At 44.0% G+C, this 20972-nt stretch overlaps 1 protein-coding gene across 15 annotated transcripts in view; it reads left to right on the forward strand.

The window, feature by feature from the left end:
- PKP4 (plakophilin 4) overlaps positions 1-20972 on the forward strand; it is a 261211-nt gene that overhangs the window by 220329 nt on the left and 19910 nt on the right. For all 15 annotated transcript variants that reach the window (XM_018063318.1, XM_018063302.1, XM_018063284.1 and 12 more), the window contains 4 exons: positions 13725-13908; positions 18349-18466; positions 19907-20098; positions 20299-20472. In XM_018063318.1, coding sequence (XP_017918807.1) covers positions 13725-13908; positions 18349-18466; positions 19907-20098; positions 20299-20472 — 668 coding nt within the window. The remainder of the gene's footprint in view (positions 1-13724; positions 13909-18348; positions 18467-19906; positions 20099-20298; positions 20473-20972) is intronic.

Here is a 20972-nt window from a genome sequence, read left to right on the forward strand (position 1 = left end):
CTCTTTTGATTAACTAGGCAGATTTATCATGGCTTGGTCCTTAGCATCCATAATGTGCAACTTTTTTGTCTTCTGTCATAATTTCTCACAGGAAGAAGGAGTCTTGGCAGCTTTTTTGTTTCTGAGGTTTTATCCTTGGGAGGAATTGTTACAGTGTCTTTCCTGAACTGAGCTCAAGAAATTTGTTATGATTTAGTGATAAATAAGAAGTAAAGTGCATGAAAGTTTGGTGATTTCTTTTTCATTTTAGAATAAATCACATTTATTTGAAGTAGAGCCAGACTGTACTACTAAGGGCTTTTATGTGCTAATTTACCTGGTGCATACTCTGGATGGGAGTGCTAATTTAGCTGCTTTACTACATATTTCATCATTTCTATTTGGGAACAGTACTAAGTTGCTGAGAACACAGGATATTTTAAGACTTGGACCTTGACCTTGAAAGGAGGATATGAGTTTTCCCAATTCAAAAAGCTATTTCCCTAATAGATTGTATCAGTTCCAATATAAAACTAGCAACAACCTCTGATATTTCTGTCTTAGAAACAGCTGCCAGTAGCTTTTAGCCTATTTTAGAAGTATTTTTTGGCCATAGTTATAGGGTAGGGAATATTAACAACTGTTTTATAACTCTGTACTTGTACCTGTAACAATTTATGCTGGTGTGTGGATGGATTGCTTATGAAATATTTTTTGCAAAAGTAGGCTTTGCTTTGGAATGGGAGTAGCCAGTGTGTAAACAGGTCACTGAGATGACAATATAGAAAGGAGCTAGACCAGAGAACTTACAGAATTGAGTTTCCAGTTTCAAAATGCTATATGTCAGCCCAAGTTTGATTTGTATATAAACATTATCTACCTAATATGAAACTACCAAGTCATAGTATAAATTGAGCATAGTTACTTGGCAGTGTATGTGTATTATATTTATACATTTATTTGTAGGTTAAGATTTATGGAGACAAGAAAAATTTATTCACATTTCTCAATTCCAGAATTTAGTAGTACCAACTTTAATTATCGGTAGTGGTTTGTTGTTATTTTAAATTTCATTTATTTATTTATTCATATTTTTAGCTGTGCTGGGTCTTCATGGTGGTGCATGGGCTTTCTCCAGTTGCAGGGAGTGGGGGCTACTCTAGTTGTGGTGCAAAAGGCTTCTCGTTGCAGTGGATTTTCTTGTTGCAGAGCACAGGTTCTGCACATGGACTCAGTTGCCCCATGGCATGTGGAATCTTTCTGGACCAGGGATTGAACCCATGTCCCCTGCATTGACAGGTAGATTCTTAACCCCTGAAACCACCATGGACATCCTCGGTAGTGTTTTAAGAGCAGCTAATCCCTGATATGTTTTAGAGAATGACAACATCTAGAGATCTTTCTGCCCTTTCATTAACTATTCCTCGTCAAATACTCATAAACTGTCTCTAAATCATAGAATCACAAGATTGGAGGGGACCTCAAAATTCATTTTGCCCATCAGCCACCTAATGCATGGAGCCCCTGGATGGCTTCCCTGGCGTGCAAGCTGTCCATCATTTGCTTGAACCCACAGGGACAGGGAAGCCATTACTTTGTCATCACTCAGTCATTAAGACTGAGCAGCAGGGTTGTCCAGAAAGCACCAAGAAAACGTTAAGTAAGACTGGGGAGGCCAGGAAGAGAAGCCCTTGGGAGCTCATTTTGCCTAGGAACAGCCACTCCAGTATTCTTGCCTGGAAAATTAATTCCACGGACAAGGGGAGCCTGGTGGCTACAGTCCATGAGGTTGCACAGTCGGACATGACTAAGCATGCACACACATAGCCCCACATCCAGCCTTCCAGATTGCTCCTAACTGGGAAAGCATGTTCCAGTCTGAACCATTTTCATTAAAGCACATCTGCTCCAGACCTGGTTTGTAGGGTGCGCTATGTGACTGCATCACCCAGCATTCCCTATCACCTGCCCATCTCCTAGAAGATATCCTTCCACATACTAATGTTCTGCCAGTGTCTTCACAAAATACTCTGACCCTGGCCAACCTTGCATGATGCTTGGTCTTTGTAGGTATAGCCTAAGAGTTCTTTACTTAAGTTATAGTCAACTTTGGATCATGAAATGTTAAAGCACAATGCAACTGTCATGTTCAAAATATTGTATCACTTGAAAATTGGTATCCCCTTGGTCTGTTGTTCTTAGTATTAAGTAATTCAACCTAGTTATTAATCCAATGCCCTTTTTTCTAGTTCCTTTTGTTTCAGTTTGGCATTCTTAACACACTTCAGTGAAGAAGTTTTAGCTATTCTTTTAAAAAGATGCCTCACCTTTGCTTTAAATATAATAACTGTCCAGGGCCTGCATTTTGGGCCACATCTTATTTTCAGGGGAAAAAAGGAAAAAATACTTTCGGCCAAGTGTATTTCCCCAGGAGAGTTTGGCTGCCATTGTTAATTAAAATAGTTCTCTAATATGTAACATGATTCTGTGTTTTCTTCATTGTGTTGAACATTTTCCAGGTTGAAACCTAATGAGCTTTTCTTCCAGTAACTGCTGATATGTGTAGGTGAGGTTTGTATTACAAAGATAGTTTTTGCCTTTATTGTGCTTAAACCTGAAAGCTGGATGAAGTATGGTTTTCCCCCGGTTGGGTTGTAACATGAACATCTTCTAGGTCACAGGCTGTGGATGAAAAGTGGGATCATCTTGTCACTAGAAAAAATATGTTGAATTTACTTGTTCAGGATAATTAGTTTTCTAAGCCAGGATATGTCAGCTTCAAATTATTGAGCATCCTGAAAGTATCGTTTTTTAAAACTATAGAAATTGAAGATATTGCATGGAATCTGGAGGCCTGCCTTTTAATGCACCAGATGTCCCAAAATTATAACACTTCTCTTACCCCGATTAACACTGGTGTTAAATACCCAAAAGTAGCCTTTGGATAATAATGGACTTTGTTTAAATGACTGCCGTATTCACATTCCTTCCAATTTAGCAAGTGATTATTCATCCATATGGCTAAATAAAATATTTCCACACTGTTTATTTTAAAATTTTTGGATGTCAGCAATGGATTCCAGACACTGTGAAGAACGTGAAATTACGCATATTCCTTTCCTGATCAATAGCTCCATATTTCTAATTAGTAAATTAATAAGAAAATGATAGCTGTGCACCGAGGAAGAGTAGATGGGCCAGGCTAAAGTTTAACAAACAGCAGGACATCCTATAAAGAGCCAGAGCTTAATGGACATGCATTCAGCCTTTTGGACGGTTGCTTGCCATTACAGAATGAAACAATTGCTAAACATGTCCCCTTGGCCTAATTAATGTGCCTTCAAAGCAGTCATTTATTCTCTGATCCAGAGAGGAGTTGGCCTGCTACTGCTGTGCTTTTTGTGGGCCCCTAAAGCTGTTCGGAGCCGCATGGGTAGTTTTCAGAAATCAAGCAGCATCGCCCCCCAATTCTCAGCACAAGTCGGTAGAATCCTTACCACTTGGCCCACTCTATAAAATAATAGCATTTTATTATTAAATGCATTCTCTTCTTAACATTTCAAACCATAAAAATCAGTAATGAGAAATAAAATGACAGAAGTTTCATTGGTAGCAAGATAAAAATAGCTTGATAAAAGCAACAACTGCTAATTCAAAGTCACAGAACTTTGTGCTGGAAAGGGCTGTAAAGAAATCTATTCTGCCCCTGGGATTTCAGCATAAGAAACTAGGGTGCAGAGAGGTTGGCTTCCCTGGCTTACAGGTTGGAACTGTTTCCTCCCTGCCTCTGCCTGCCCCAGCCCATCCCCCAAGTCTGGGGGAGGGTGCAAAAGCCCATTTTCACCTCTCATCTCCCTTAATCTTTCAAATTACCACCAACAAGGAAAAAAAAAATCCCATATCTCCTTTACTGTCTGAATTTCACCCAGGTGTATAGAGAAATATTTTTGAACTTAAGTCACTAGCATGACTACATCAAACTAATGATCAGGTAGTTTGCTTCAAAAACATGTGAAATGTGATCTTAGCCTTGTATTTCAAGATTTGCATCCTGAGTATGAAAAGATTTGCCCTTGGAAATGGAATGTGACATTCTGTCTAGCGCGTAGGCTTCTGAACACCAAGCAGGATGAGGTGGTCAAGTGGGGAGACTCAGAGTCTCCTGTGGAGTTCACGTGGTCAGCCACTGGCCTGAGTGGGGGTATCTCAGCATGAGCCAGGCCCCATTAACGACACTGTCAGCAAACTAGCCAGCGTGTTAGTGTGCGAAGGATGAGAGCACATGACGAAATACCCAAAAAAGATGTCCAGAAGACCCCACCCATGCTTCTCGGGTCTTTTGCAGTTGCGGAGTCTTTCTGATCTCTTAAGACCTAGGACTGGAGGCCCTTCTGTCTCTAAGCTGCTCTGCTTGGACCAGATGACTCGGTAGAAGCTTAGTGCCATTACAAGTGCAGAAGTACATCCTGGAACACACAGAAGTCAGCTGTGGAACCTACAGCTGCAGGAACTTTTTCCTAGGGCCATCTCTGTGATAGTGTAAAGGCCTCACTCTGTCGGCGCCTGAAGTGACCTGAAGATCAACCAGGGTGGCCACGTCACTACCCCCACTGCCACCCCTGCATCAGAGCACTTCTCTTAGAAGGATTTCCCTTCATGTGACCTGTTCACTTTTATAAACTGTCCCCCAGCAAAAGCAATCATCCTTTATGTGCCTTACCGGCCATTCTTAGTCAGCAACTCTGAATTGTAAGCTGATTTATTTTCAGAGGAAATGGTTTTCCAGGGTGCATAAGACTGTATCCCTCCGTGATGTCATTAATCCTCTCAACCTGTCTCTGAAGTTGGGAAGTTACCTAGGTAAGAAAGAATATGATGAAATGCAAATGTGGGTCTGTAAGTGGAGCTTTAGAAATTGATAGATCTTTTTAAAGATGCTGTGATCCACCTTTGTATCTGAAAAATCACAGAAACAAAGGCTAACCCTTACGTTCTTTAAAGACTCTATACAGATAAAGATCAATCATTTGGATCCTTTGGCTGGGAAAATTTAAGCAGCCAGAGTAGTCCCCTTCCAATTGAATATTCAGGCTGGGACCACACTGTGTGCAGCATCTGAGCCATCATTCACTGTGATGGGAACCAGAGGTCCTGACCACCATGACCGCAGCAGGGTCCGAGTTAGCCTTCCCATGCCTGGCATGGAGTATGTGTTAGCTGAGCAGGAAATCTCAGGGAGCAACCAGGGTCACAAAGCAAGCCCCACAGGCTGCCTGGGCCAGGCCTCCCTGTGGGACTCAGCTCTCGAGGCAGCTGCACTGCTCCCCACCTAGGATGCCACTGTGCCAACCAGCAATGAGTGTAGCAAAGCCTAGGCTGGCACCAGAGGCACAGGAAGAAGAAAGCCAGGAGGTAGGAGTGTAAGCCAGGCCCAGGACTGCACATTCAGCTAGTTTGAGGGTCACCACACATGTTTTACAGTTGAGTTACAGTTGGTGGCTCAGACGGTAAAGCGTCTGCCTGCAATGCAGGAGACCCAGGTTCGATTCCTGGGTTGGGAAGAGCCCCTGGAGAAGGAAATGGCAATCCACTCCAGCACTCTTGTCTGGAAAATCCCATGGACGGAGGAACCTGATAGGCTACAGTCCATGGGGTCACAAAGAGTCGGGCACAACTGAGTGACTTCACTTCACACATGTTTTAGGAATCTCTGCTGAGATGGTTTCTTCTTCGGAACCCTGGAGATGATTATCCCACCATGACTTGTTTTCCTGGGAATTTCTCCAGAGAAAGCTATTACTATAATTAAAGACACTCTCATAATAATTGCTTTCCCATTATTTCATTTCTGTCTCAGTGTCATAATTTATTCACAGCATTCCTGTCCTAGTGGAAAGTTTGAGAATTTACCTGAAGCCACAAATAGCAGGTACTTCTCACACTATTTTTTCCCACTCCCCCCTTGATTTCCTCGTCTCTGTCAACCAAACCATAGTCTCACACATGAGCTAAACTGTTGACTCATCTTTGACATCACCTTCAGCTTACATCAGGCTCCAAATTCTCATCACAAGCATCCTCCCTTCCTCTTCCCGTCCCCTCCGCACTCTTCAGGTCCTCATCACATGCTCCCTGAAGTACTGTCCTTGAACATAGGCTCTGCCCCTCCTGGTCCCTCAGTGTCCCTGTCTCCTCCTGGAATGACCCTTGGCCTTACAGTCCACACTTCCCCACCTGCCAGCCAAATCTACAGCCCCTGAGCTCACCTTCCCTTCTGGGCCAATCCCAGCCTCAGGGTTCCCCCATTCCTGCCCCTCTCAGATGGAAGAGCACCCCAAGCCCACTTCCGCCTGGCCTCTACCTTTCACACTCCAGCTTGAATGCCATGGTCTCCAGTTCCACACCAAGGTGGAGCTTCGCCTGCTCAGTGAACATCCAGGGAGAGGCAACCTGGTATTGGGAGCGAGTGTGGCCTCCAGAGTCTGATCAACTTGTTTCCTTCTTGCTCTCTGACTCCTGGCAAGTGCCCCTCACCAGCACCAGCTCCCCAGTGATAAACACAGCACCTGCCACTTGGGGTTGCTGTGGAGTGCCTGACGCAAACCACATGCCAGCTGGCCTTGTTGCTCTTCCTGCTGGTGACTCCTTGGTCACTGCTGCCTGGTGCTGTAACTCTTTGTGTCAAGGCCTCCTGGGAGCCAAGGGCCCACCTACTTGTTTCCTTTAGTGTCTGCTGTAAAAGCACCCCTACCAGCACTTTTCCAAAGTGTAAATGCAGGGCACGTGTTATGAACTTCCTAGTAGCCACATTACAAAGGAAAAGAAACATCTGTTTAATAGTATACTTTGACCCAGTAGCTCCAAAATATCACTTCAACTTGTAAGCAGTGCAAAAGCTGTCAGTAGGGTGTTCTACATTCACTTGCTTCATACCAGGGCTTCACAATCAAGTGCATGCTTTACCCTCAGCACATCTCAGTTTGGACTAGCTGCACTTTGCATGCTCACAGTCTAATATTTCTACCCCTCTTTTTCAAAGATGCTTGCAGGGTGGGGATACACAACTGCAGCCTGTTCCACAGAGCCCATGGATGCAGAATGGCTGGGGGCGGTGGGGGGGGCGGCGGTGGGCGGGCATGAACAGATATACCACGCAGTGTTCTGACCCCCAGAGAACTAAAATATGACCTGACTTGTCATGATGCTTGCTCTGTGCAGGGAACCATGGGGCCAAGACCTTACTGTCCCTCCTCTGAGTTAACACTCTCCACACCCCTATGGCTTGGGTGCCTGGTGGACATCTCATGAAAGAGCATAACTAAAACAAGAACAAACACTGAGCTTGAGGCCAGCTTATGAAGGAAAATACAGGGATGGTCAGTAGTGATACCTGAAGTGCACTAGTACTTTTTTGGCAATTTTTTTCTTTTTTTTTTTTTTGCAGTGTCCATGAACTCTTGTGTTGTTCGGTGTTGGGTTTTTTGTTTTGTTGTTTTGTTTTTTGATAACTAGGCAGCGACATGAATACTATATAAAAATTAATGGGCTTAGATTTATTTCATATCAAAAAAATTGCATAGGCTGTTATGTATTTATGCTACTCGAAAAATAGCATTTTCCAAATGTTGTTTGGTTTTCTAATATCCTTTAAGAAATACATTTTTCAAATGGTGCTATTATTTTAATTAATCAGGTAAAATCAGTTCCTAATTTAACCATAAAATTATCACTTGGCTCTTTGAATAGCTATAAAACTAGTTTTAAATGTGAGCTCTTTCAAAATTCTGCAGCCAAGGATTTATGTGAAATGGTATTCTGATTACTTTATTCATACTTTGTGGGAAAAATGAGCTTTCATCTCTTATGGCAGTATTTCATTGTGGTTACTGACTACTCTTAATTACATGTACTTTTTCCTGTGGTAGAGAATAAGCAGCGTTTTCTTCAATAGGAGGCATGAAATTCCCTAACATGTTCTAAATTTGTTTATGCATGTTCATAGTTCTCACAACAAAAAAACTAATTGTTTTGAATAAAAACCTCAAGTTTCCTAAGCTGAATTATAGTTCATTTTTAAGTTTATTTTATTGTGTGCTGTGCATAAGTGTAGCCAGACATATAAAAGAATGAAAGAGTATTTCTTACCTACTATGCTTGCCTAATGAAATTTAATATTAAATTTAGAAAAAATGCGCATCATACTGTAAAAGTCAGCATGCTGAATATCTCTGAAGCACACTCTGCATTAGGATGTTGGAGCTGGAGGTTTATCATTTTGATGGAGAATGCTAATCCTGAAGCTCTCTATTTCTTATCAGTCTCACTGCATGTGGGAGTTAGTGTATTTTCTATTCATTACTTACTGCTCTAGGAACATTCTCCCTGACCCATTAAATGAAGCCCTAGACAGACTAAGTGGAAAGAACATTATTTTATTACTACTTTAGTGATGTGTGTGCACACAGGTATTATTAGTTGGTCTTAAGACTGGTGCTTTTTACATTGAGTAGAAAAGTCAAATTAATCATTCCATAGCTAAGGCTTTTAAGTTTAATTGAACCTTCTTCATCTAATATTGGTTGATCAGAACTGGTTACTTTAGCTTTCTATAACCTTTATTTTTTAAATAGAAAGTGAGGAAGAAAAACCAGTGTCTTAGAACTTGCTCTGATGTTCAAAATGGCAAGTTAAATCCATGCCAAATGTAGTTTTCAGTGTTATATGGGAAAGTGCATGATTGGAAGTATAATGTAACCCTTAGTGTGGGATCAGAAAGCTGCCTTTGTGTGGATGCCACAAGCATATCAAAAATAGAATCTCTCCTTTTCTCTGATCAAGAATAATTTTGAACATTTTTTGAAGTTGCAGAAGAGGAAGCCTCAATTTCTATGACAGACTGGTCTTATGAGTCATCCAAGTTGACCAAAAGATAGCCTCCTCTGCTACTCTGTACATCTACAGAGGATTACATACCTCTAAATAATTTCACGTTTTATATTTGGGAAACACTGACCCTGCAGTTTTGCAGTTTGAGGGATGGAGATCCAGGCATTTTGGTGTAACTTCTGGTGCTGGGAGATGGATCAGCAATGTGCTTTCCCTAGCCCCATAACTAGGGTGCTGGTTTCAGCAACTGTCCGTTTAGGTCTTCAGGTGAAAAATAAGCAAAACTATCACATGCTAGTAAAGTAATGCTCAGAATTCTCCAAGCCAAGCTTCAGCAATACGTGAACCGTGAACTCCCTGATGTTCAAGCTGGTTTTAGAAAAGGCAGAGGAACCAGAGATCAAAATGCCGACATCCGCTGGATCATGGAAAAAGCAAGAGAGTTCCAGAACAACATCTATCTGCTTTATTGACTATGCCAAAGCCTTTGACTGTGTGCATCACAATAAACTGGAAAATTCTGAAAGAGATGGGAATCCCAGACCACCTGACCTGCCTCTTGAGAAATCTGTATGCAGGTCAGGAAGCAACAGTTAGAACTGGACATGGAACAACAGACTGGTTCCAAATAGGAAAAGGAGTACATCAAGGCTGTATATTGTCACCCTGCTTATTTAACTTCTATGCAGAGTACATCATGAGAAACGCTGGACTGGAAGAAACACAAGCTGGAATCAAGATTGCCAGGAGAAATATCAATAACCTCAGATATGCAGATGATACCACCCTTATGGCAGAAAGTGAAGAGGAGCTAAAAAGCCTCTTGATGAAAGTGAAAGTGGAGAGCAAAAAAGTTGGCTTAAAGCTCAACATTCAGAAAATGAAGATCATGGCATCTGGTCCCATCACTTCATGGGAAATAAATGGAGAAACATTGTCAGACTTTATCTTTTGGGGCTCCAAAATCACTGCAGATGGTGACTGCAGCCATGAAATTAAAAGATGCTTACTCCTTGGAAGAAAAGTTATGACCAACCTAGAGAGCATATTCAAAAGCAGAGACATTACTTTGCTGACTAAGGTCCATCTAGTCAAGGCTATGGTTTTTCCAGTGGTCATGTATGGATGTGAGAGTTGGACTGTGAAGAAGGCTGAGCACTGAAGAATTGATGCTTTTGAACTGTGGTGTTGGAGAAGACTCTTGAGAGGCCCTTGGACTGCAGGGAGATCCAACCAGTCCATTCTGAAGGAGATCAGCCCTGGGATTTCTTTGGAAGGAATGATGCTAAAGCTGAAGCTCCAGTACTTTAGCCACCTCATGCAAAGAGTTGACTCATTGGAAAAGACTCTGATGCTGGGAAGGATTGGGGGCAGGAGGAGAAGGGGATGACTGAGGATGAGATGGCTGGATGGCACCACGGACTCGATGGACGTGAGTCTGAGTGAACTCCCGGAGATGGTGATGGACAGGGAGGCCTGGTGTGCTGCAATTCATGGGGTCGCAAAGAGTCTGACACGACTGAGCAACCGAACTGAACTGATGCGAATTCCCTTAAGATCCACGCCACTGTTCTGACCCTCTCTCTATAGTTACAGACATGAAAGGATACTCTGAGAACACTCAGAAAAGAAGTGAAAAAGGAACTAAATCTGACAGGCAAGCAGTAAAACAGAAACCTAAAAACAAATACAGGCTATTTAAGTGGATCTATTAATATATATTCCTGAGCTCCTATTGTGTGCCCTGCATAAGTGTAACCAGACATATAAAAGAGTGAAAGAGTGTTTCTTACCTACTATGCTTGCCTAATGACATTTAAATTAATATTAGATTTAGAAAAGAGAAATGCTCATCATACTGTAAAAAGTCAACATGTAGAATTTCAAGCCCACCAAATCATTAAATGGAAAGTTTATTTTGTGTGTCTTGACTCTTTAAGGTATTGTGTGTAAAGCACATTGAGCCTGGCAAAGAGTAAGACCACAGTAAAATGGCCAAGTTACTGTTGTTGATGTTGATTTGTGAATGTTCTGCTGTCTAGTCCCAAGTAGATGTAATGGCTGGTAGTAGACTGTGAAATGACATATAACTTCACTGATCATTCTAAATGCTGGACAAGGAACAGAAAGATCCAGACAAAATTCTCATTCTGGGACAGAAAATCAGGCCAATCTACAAACCTGGTAACTATCCTTTGCCAGAGTAGATCTTAGAAGGGGCCAGGAGTAGAGGCAGGAACCATGAGAAATAAGCTTTTCTGCCAGCGATCAGAGAACCTCTAGACATCAGCTTCAAGATAAGTGTGCTAAGAACCAGCCCTCTTCTTAGTTATGGTTTCACCTGAAGTTTGTGACAACACTGTTTACTTTTCTGTATAGATATATCTCATTTTATACCTATAGCCTACAATATGATAGACTTTACTTTCCATAAACCTTGCCTTAAGTGGATTTTATTGGAATGCATTTATTCTGTGAAGTAGAAGGTAGCTTATTGGAAAATGCAGCTCTGCCCCATGTGTAGAATTCTGTAGAGTGAGGACTGTGAAATGATTTCACAGAAAAATTGCTCTATGGCCTTAGGAATCACATGATATAGAATTGTCAGCAGGGGAAGTTGGGAAACGACCTTCGCCACCACGGCCTCTGGGCCACACGCTGCCCCGGATGCAGGCCTCCTCGGCACCCTGGGTGGTGAGGCCGACCTGGCTGGCAGGAAATCGTAGAGCCCTATTTGTGGCAGCTGCTGTCACCATCCCTTCTGCACCTCAACCTGTTGTCTTCTCTCAGCTCACCTCTCATCGAGGTCAGAGCCAACCTTCAGAGACTCGTTTTTCACTCTTAGCTGCCAAGGTCTGTTCTGTGGTCATCCGTCCTCAGATATTTTTCCCCTAATACAGCCCTTTTTAAATGTCTTTTAGACCCAAAACCCAGTTTTCCAAATAGCAACACACAAGTGAAGCCCAGTATTGAGAAAAGAGGCTGGAGCCACTCTGGGTGAACTGGGGTAGGATCTAGAGCCCTGGCCCCAGTTCTCCACCCACCCCTCCCCTGGCTCCCCCCGGGAGCCCAGCAGAACCCTCAGAATCCGTAGAGAAGTAGGGCCGCCTGTGGAGTTGAAGTTCATTTTGTGAGCGCCTGCCATGTGCGTCTGCCACAAAATAATTACAGAAGCAAAGGTCTATCATGGTGGACAGGACAAGCTCTAAGAGACAAAGCAGGGTCTTTCCTTTCCATGATTCTGGACTGTCCAAATTTCCCTCTAGTCCGAGCCGAACAAGGTGGGTCACTGCTAAGGCTGAGGTTTTGAAAAGCTGTGCTTATGGTGGGCTGTCCCACCCCAAAGGGTAGGAGCAGAGAAAGGGTGAAAGAGTGTCTTGGGGGAAGACAGGAAACCCAGTCAGCGAGGCCCAGAAGCCAAAGCCAAGTGAGAGCGGAGAGCAGCCGGGACCCGAGACGAGCCCTGCATCTGCCTCCATCGCTGACCATCGGCAGCCCTGAGGGTGGGTCAGGGCAGATGTGGGGAATGCTGGTCCTCCCGGTTCACAGAGTGTTCTCTCTGGTTCTGGCCTTGGCCTCTACCCCTCCTCCTCCCTTCATAAAGAAAGCAAGCAAGCTCCTGTCAGTTCTCTCCTGCCTCCCTCCTTTTAAAGGGCCCTGCGATTTTGTCAGGCCCAGGGGAGGCGGTGCAGTTTCTAGGCTGGCCTCTTCGTCACCAGACCCAGAGCAGCAGCTTTCAGTCTTGTCTCTGGCCTGACACTCTTCAGTCGCGTTCACAAGCCTGACGTGCTTCCATGGACATGGGCAGACTTTGCCAACTGTCCACTCCACAGGGCCTTGAACATTTTGTGTGCTGATAATTCTAAAAGCGCTGTACTGATGAAAGCAAGGATCCTTGCCAAGGACACATCAGGAGTGTAGGGTTCTGAGGGACTTCAGTGCAGAGGAACCAGCTGCACCACTTCTCCATCCCCTTCCTTCTTTCTTAGGAAAATGCATTGATATAAAAATTAGAGTAGGTATAATCTTGAAATTTCTCTAATTTCTAAAGAGTAATTATTAGAAAATATGCATGCTGTAAGAATAAACCTCTTATGGTTGACACAGAAATGAAGACCTTCAAGTATGTTTGTAATTCAAGTAACACTCTAATAAGCTATGTTTAGGGTCTGTTGTCCTTGGAATCTTGATATGAATTACAGTATCAGCAGCTTTTAATTTATTGTTAGTGTCTTGCCTGTATCCAAAAAGGAATGGTAGTAATTTGCACATACTAAAAACACTCTTAACGTGGAAACAGAAATGTTTAAACCTTTTGTAAATAAGGGAGATGAAGCAAATGTGTAACCATTCTTTGTGCCAGCAAGTCACTGCACACATAATATTTATGCTTGAGCTTCCCACTAGCGAAAGTAAGAAAAGGAAGTGTGATGAAGAGAAAGTGTAAGTCTTTTGAGAAAGAGAAGTTCTTTTCAAGTACTAAACTGTAAAAATGGCTTGTCACAGAGAACATTAAATGAAAGAGACAATACAGGAACCTCATTTTTACAACCATCACAGACGCATCATATTTGTGATCTTTGATTAGATTGTGCCCATCCTCCTCATGGAGTAACTCTGCTTTGCTTTGCAAAACCACAGTCATCTTGCCTAAGGATGACTTGGTGATGTACCAGAAACTTACATATGTTCACTCAACATTTATTAGAGGTCCAGCCCCAGCCTGGGTGTAAATTCAGGCCATAGATTAGATTTGGAACAGACTGAGTTCCCATCAACTAATGCTAATATGTTCATTTCATTTCTAAAACTGCAGGATTTCTAATTGATGATTTGATTTTAAAATCTGCCTTCTTTAGGAGTTCTGTGGAATTTATCCTCATGTGATGCTGTAAAGATGACAATCATCCGAGATGCTCTCTCGACCCTGACAAACACTGTGATCGTTCCACATTCTGGATGGAATAACTCTTCTTTTGATGATGATCATAAAATTAAATTTCAGACTTCACTCGTTCTGCGTAATACAACAGGTTGCTTGAGGTAGATATTTTATTTATTCTTTCCGATTGTCTGATTAAATAATATGTGTCATAGCTAAGTTGATTTTAGGATGATTTACTTCACTTTCATTAATATCTATGTAAGTTTTCAAGTTTGTTTAAAAATTTAAGCCACTAGACTTTGTTACTCTGTGAGGAAAACATTATGAGCACAGACTAGTGGCTTGAAAGACATTATCTTGTAAATGACTCTTCTATAGACTAGTCAAAAAAAAAAAAACCTTTCAGTCTGCAAAGTTACTGCCAAAATTCCAGTGTTTTACACTTTAACAGCATTTTTCTGGTTATTACATTCTGATTGCTAATGTGTTTGTAGCCTGGTTTTTGTTTAAATTCAAAACATGGAGGTATACACTTTGAGATGTAAAATAAATAGGTCATGAAGATACAGTGTACACCTTGGTAGCTGTGTGCTGTGTGTGCTGTGCTTAGTCACTCAGTCGTGTCCAACTCTTTGCGACCCCATAGACTGTAGCGCCCCAGGCTCCGCTGCCCATGGGGATTCTCCAGGCAAGAATACTGGAGTGGGTTGCCATTTCTTAGGACGGGGGATCCCCCCAACCCAGGGATTGAATGTTAATGTGCAGGCGGATTGCAGGTGGATTCTTTAGCCCTGGTGACTATGGTGACTATAGTCAACAATGTCATGTTGTAAAGCTGACAGAGACTTAAGAAAGTTAATCTTAAACGTTCTCATCACAAGAAATAAAATATGTTTTTGACTTTGTGTGTTAAGAAAGTTAATCTTAAAAGTTCTCATCATGAGAAATAAAATATGTTTTTGACTTTGTGTGGTGACAGGCTCACTGTGGTGATCATTTCACAGTGTGTACAGATGTCACATCACTGTGTTGTACACCTGAAATTAATACAATGCCTGTTAAGTAGACATCAGTCCTTTTAAATCTGGGCTTCACTGATAGCTCAGTTGGTAAAGAATCTGCCTGCTATGCAGGAGACCCCAGTTCGATTCCTGGGTTGGGAAGATCCGCTGGAGAAGGGATAGGCTACTCAGTTTTCTTGGGCTTCCCTGGTGGCTCAGCTGGTAAAGAGTCCACCTGCAATGCGGGAGACCTGGGTTCGATCCCTGGGTTGGGAAGATCCCCTGGAGAAAGGAAAGGCTACCCATTCCAGTATTCTGGCCTAGAGAATTCCATGGACTGTATAGTCCATGAAATTGCAAAGAGCTGGACACGTCTGAGTGACTTTAACTTTTTTAATGTAGTAGTTGAAACCTTTTTGCTTTTAAAAGGGTTCAGAAAGGTGTAGTTTAAACAGTCATTGGGTTTGAGTTCTATAAATAAATGAAAATGAACCCAAATACTATTTTCAGTCATTATCTTTAGCATTTGAAATCCAGAAGGCCTCCTTTAAGTGTTACAGTATTGCTCCTTATTTGCTGGTCGTTCTCATCAGCTGTTGCCAAGGCTTCTTGGGAACTTGAAACAAACCTTAGGGTTCTGCCTCAGACAGACTGGCTTAGTGTCCCATTCTGAACCTTGGTTTCCTCATCTTTAGAACAGGGGTAATAATACCATCTCAGAATTGTGAGGACTCAGCTTGTATGGAATGCTTCATGTCATGATAACACAGTGAGCGCTTTTCACATTTAAGCTAAGATGTCTAAGCATCTCTACAACAGAGTTTGTGGGAGCAGGGGAAGGGGCCTGGGTTTCTCTGAAAGTGAAAGTGAAGTTGCTCAGTCGTGTCCAACTCTTTGCAACCCCATGAACTGTAGCCTATCAGGCTCCTCCATCCATGAGATTTTCCAGGCAAGAGTGCTGGAGTAGATTGCCATTTCCTTCTCCAGGGGATCTTCCCGACCCCAGGAATCGAACCCAGGTCTCCCACATTGCAGGCAGACATTTTACCATCTGAGCCACCAGGAAGGCTTCTCCTCTGAAGCCTTCCCCTATTGGAATGGTTAACTGTGGGCTCCTTCGCCTAGAACCGGCAGGGGCGGTGGGTGGGGGCAGGGGCGGTGGTGGTGACAAGAGTCAGGCTCTTAGAGGACAGACCAACTCCCTGACTCAGATTCCTGCATCACCAAGCAGGTCACGTGGCCACCGCTGCTGATTCGTGGGTCAGCATCTCATCCTCTCTCCATGCCTGAAAGGGGAGACTGTGATCACTCAGCCAGTCTGCTGGGCTTCAGGGAAAGCCCAGGAGCAGGACACACAAGCTCCCCCAGTGGTTCAGAGCTATTAACATTTGGCAAATGCCTTCTGTGTACATTTAGTGATGACCAAAACAGACTAGATCTCTGCTCTGATAGAACAGAGTTCTATTGATGAAGATAGGTAAATAGGAAAATAACAGATGTCATTTAAAAAAAAAATAGGGTGACCTAAGAGTTACTATGGAGAAGGTGATGGCATCCCACTCCAGTACTCTTGCCTGGAAAATCCCATGGATGGAGGAGCTTGGTGGGCTGCAGTCCATGGGGTCGCAAAGAGTGGAACATGACCGAGCAACTTCACTTTCACTTTTCACTTTCATGCATTAGAGAAGGAAATGGTGGCCCACTCCAGTGTTCTTGTCTGGAGAATCCCAGGAATGGAGGAGCCTGGTGGGCTGCCATCTATGGGGTCTCAGAGTCGGACACAACTGAAGCAACTTAGCAGCAAGAGTTACTAGCTGGGTACTTTGAAGGTCAGGTGATCTCATAGGAGGACCTTCAAGGACCTGACCTTGAAGGTCAGGTCTCTCATAGGAGGTAAAGTTTCAGCCTGCATCTGAAATACTGCAGAAGCTGCTCACATGAGGGCCTGTGAGGGAGGTGAGGAGGACACACTCTAGGCCAAGGAAACAAGGGGTGTAAAGACTCTGGGGCAGGGACGGGCTCGAGGCTGGAGCTTAATGTGCAAGGTGCAGAGTGGCGCCAGGTTATGTCAGATTTTTTAAATCACAGGAAAGAGTCTGTACCACATGCCGAGTGCCATGGGAAACAGGGTTTTAATCACAGAAGTGGGCATGGCTTCTGACTGTGACGTAGGGGACAGTGGAGGCAAGAAGGTGAGGCTGTGCATCAATCCAGGCAAACAATGAGAGTGGCTGAGATCAGGCTCTGGAGAGAGGTAGGCAGAGTGGGGTATGTTATAGAGGGAAAGGCTGACAAGATTTGCTCACTGACTGACTGTGATAGACAATGAAAAGAGAGGAAGTAAGGACAGCGCCTTTATCTTCGGCCAGATCAGCTGGGAGCATGGAAGTGCTGTTGATGAGGTCAGGCAGAGGGGAGGGGGGAGTAACTGAGGGTTTTGGCTGGTCTACTTTGAGTTACCTAATTAGCTATCCATACAGTACTATCGGAATAAATGAGTTTGGAGTTCTTGAGAGGGGTTGCCCTAAAGATAGACATTTAGGGGTCATGGGTTCACAGGTTGTATTCCTTGTGTTAAATCCAAGGAACAGAAGGACACCATCCAGGAAGAGTGCAAAGACAGAGGCAGGGACCAGTATAGCCCTGTGCACCCCTAGAAGGACCCATGGGCAGAAGAGGCTGAGAAGGAAGACAGCAGATGAGAGGAAAACCAGAGAGATATGAGGAACAGAAGAGGGCAGCTGTTGAGTGCAGCACAGAGGTTACCACAGAGGGATTATAGGTGATAGTATCTCTTTGGCCTCAGAAAAACAAAGGTGAAAAGAGAAGTCATTCTCAGTCCCCTTTACAAAGGCTAATTTTTGCAAAATTGCAGAGTTAGACTACTTTGTTAATGGCACATAAAATAGAGCCTTATAATTTGGTATCAATTCACAAAATTGAATGGATAGTAAAATTTCAGTGTGGATGAGACCTAAAAACAACTCAGAGTTTTAATAATTTAAAAGATCAGGAAAATTGTAACATGACCAAGTGTTCTCATTTAACTTGAAGTTTTTGTATAAGAAGTAATGTTTCCTCTGTTCATTTAAGAAGCATTTATGACCACCTACTATGTGCAAAACATGTTTTAATAGGTGCAGGGACTGCCAAGACCTTATGGCCTTACAAGGAAAGTAAAACTGCCTGAATATAGCAACCACGCATGGCTAACACACATCCTTTCATATGGTGGGCACTTTTGTAATTGCTTTATCTGTAGCAATTCATCTTTTCCTCACAGCAATCCTATGAAATAGTTACTATTATTCCTCCTTTTTTACATAGAAGGAAACTCAGGATAAGGCCCCCAAAATAATCCTTTTAGGAGGTTAGAAAGTGACCTGTCATGAGAGAGATACGAAGTTCAAGTGTCCCTGCTGTCTTCTGTTCGTGGCTAATGAGGGGCTGGCTATTATTATGAGCTCTTGAGATTTTAAAATGCAGGCTCCATACGCCTCCTCAGACCAGATTTACACGCTGCTCTGTCGTCCATTCTCAGATCATTAAGGTAAGGCTCCATGGCTAATGAGCTCCCCTGTGTCTCTGCCTGTATAGGAATCTCAGCTCTGCTGGGGAGGAAGCGAGGAAGCAGATGCGGTCCTGCGAGGGGCTGGTGGACTCGCTGTTGTATGTGATCCACACGTGTGTGAACACTTCCGATTACGACAGCAAGGTCAGTGAATGCTGGTTGGCAGAGGACGACAGCTGCTGACCACCGCTGTCTGCATGCCCTTGACTCTGGCTGGAATTCCTGACCCTCTCCTCTTCGTTAGGTTACACTCCAGGTTAAAGGGAGAATGTCTCTAAAAATTACAAGTTAACAGAAACAAGAGAACTTAATAGCCTTAGAACTGTGAAAACTGAGTGATTCCATGTGGTAAGAACCTTAGCAGGGTCCAGACCTTCTCTGTGATTCTCCTGGGCTCAGTGTCAAGGTGATTGCCCCACTGCTGTTCCCTCTAATTCTGTATCCCCTGCTGCTACAATCAGATCCATCTGCATCTGAGTATTTACTGAATAAAAGTTCTTGATTGAGGCACTGGAATCCCCCCCACCTCTCTGCCCGACCTGCCTCGGTACCAAAGGATGCCCCTCTCTACATCCCAGGTTGCTGCCTTTCATCCACTCCCTCTGTTCCCAGCATAAGCCCCTTATCCTCCCCTCCTATTTCCTCCATCCCAGCCCTTGTACAAGGCATTCTGCTCATCATCCAGGGTCTGCACTGGTATCAGAGGCTGGGGAAGGTGGGAAGAAAAAGGAAAAAGGGACTAAATGTGTCAAGAATCCCAAGGCAGGCCAGTCATGTATGGTTCAGATTGGGCTGGACAGAGAGAGGCCGCAAATAGGCCTGGGTTTGAAGATAAGGGTCTGTGAGAGAAAAGAATGATGAGTGGTAGGCTTGGGAGGAGGTAGAGGAGAATTCAAAGTGACAGCCAGGTTTTCATTTGAGCTTCATTGAACCAAAAGATCTGCAGATGAAACTGAGAGGAGTAAACAAATTGGAAGGGGAGCGCTTGCAGGGCAAAACTGAACTTGGTTTTTGACACTCTTGGTTGAATAGACAGTTGGCTTCCCAATTAGAGGTGTGATGGAGACTTTGGGGGGCAAAAGACCATGTACAGAAGACAAAATGTTGAACGAAAGAGATCGTGGAACTTTCCACAGATGGAGGGGAGAGGTGGGAGATGGAAGAAGAGGACAAAGATGGCATTTGAGGGAGGGGCTGTGCCGGAGGGCGTTGGCCACAGCTGCTGTCGTGACGAGAGTTCCCAGCAGTGAGAAGGAGTGGGGTTCTGGTAATTTGGGGGCATCTGCCACTGCAGCAGCCCTGAAGCAGAAACCTTGGATGTTCTTCCCTCCAGAGCCCCACACATTTCACTCAGTGTGAAATCAGATCCTCAGCTCTTCTCCGGGTGGCTCTGCACACTCTGTGAGCTTGGGGTCCCACCAACAGTCTGGAATCAGAGTTCTAACTTTCAGGTTGCAGGTTCCCATCAGTGAAAAACAGTTCTTTCATATTCTACATTTATTTAGTACCACTGGTGCTTGGTACAGAAGCATTTTGCACTAACACGCTATGATGGTTTTAACCCCGCGCCGTGTTGGGTTTCAGACCGTGGAGAACTGCGTGTGCACCCTGAGGAACCTGTCGTATCGGCTGGAGCTGGAGGTGCCTCAGGCCCGGCTGCTGGGGCTGAACGAATTGGATGACTTACTCGGAAAAGAGTCTCCCAGCAAAGATTCGGAGCCAAGCTGCTGGGGGAAGAAGAAGAAGAAGAAAAAGAGGACACCACAAGAGGATCAAGTTAGCATTTTATTTGATACGAAACTCTTAAAAGTTTCATTTCTCTGGGAGTAAGAAATCACATATTTGGCAAGAAAACATTTTTTCTCATGATTCAGCTTTTCTGCGTAGCTCTGGCTGAGTCCAGCAGAAAGGAATGTTTTCAGATGTTGAATACTGTCTTCACTTTCCTCCACCAGCGCATGTTCTTTGTCTTTCAGTGGGATGGAGTCGGTCCTATCCCAGGACTGTCGAAGTCCCCCAAAGGTGTTGAGATGCTGTGGCACCCATCGGTGGTAAAACCATATCTGACCCTCCTAGCAGAAAGTTCCAACCCAGCCACCTTGGAAGGCTCTGCCGGATCACTCCAGAACCTCTCTGCTGGAAACTGGAAGGTAGGATGTCCTCCGCTCGTCCACACCTCCATGCAGTCAGACCAGCCATGGCCAGTGGAAAGGGATGAGCGAAGGTGCTTAGAGCTGGCTAAAGGGCAGGGGGAATAAAGTGAGGAGGCTGCAGCTGGCTCTGGGGATCCGAGGATGGATATGACATAGCCCTTCCCCATGAGAAACTCAAGGCGAAAGAGAAAACCAGACGTACTGAGTAGGTGTTGTATAGACTCCATGGTCTTGGAAGAGGACCTCTAACCCAGCCTGGTGAGGGAAAGGCAAGGAAGGAGGGTCTCCAGGAGGTAGGGAAGAGTTCCTGGGGGGATGGTGCTGCCCAAGTGGAGCCTTTAAGAATGAGCAGATGAAGCCCGCCCAGTGTGAGGCTGGGTGCAGAGGGAGCTTTCCAGATAAAGGGACAAGAGGGGACAAGAGCCCTCACAGTGAGGACGTCATGGGCAGAGGCTACAGGCTGGTGGCTGAGATGTGCAGGGGGACGAAGAGTGCCC

The sequence above is a fragment of the Capra hircus genome, chromosome 2, assembly GCF_001704415.2.
Source record: "Capra hircus breed San Clemente chromosome 2, ASM170441v1, whole genome shotgun sequence".
Classification (NCBI taxonomy): domain Eukaryota; kingdom Metazoa; phylum Chordata; class Mammalia; order Artiodactyla; family Bovidae; genus Capra; species Capra hircus.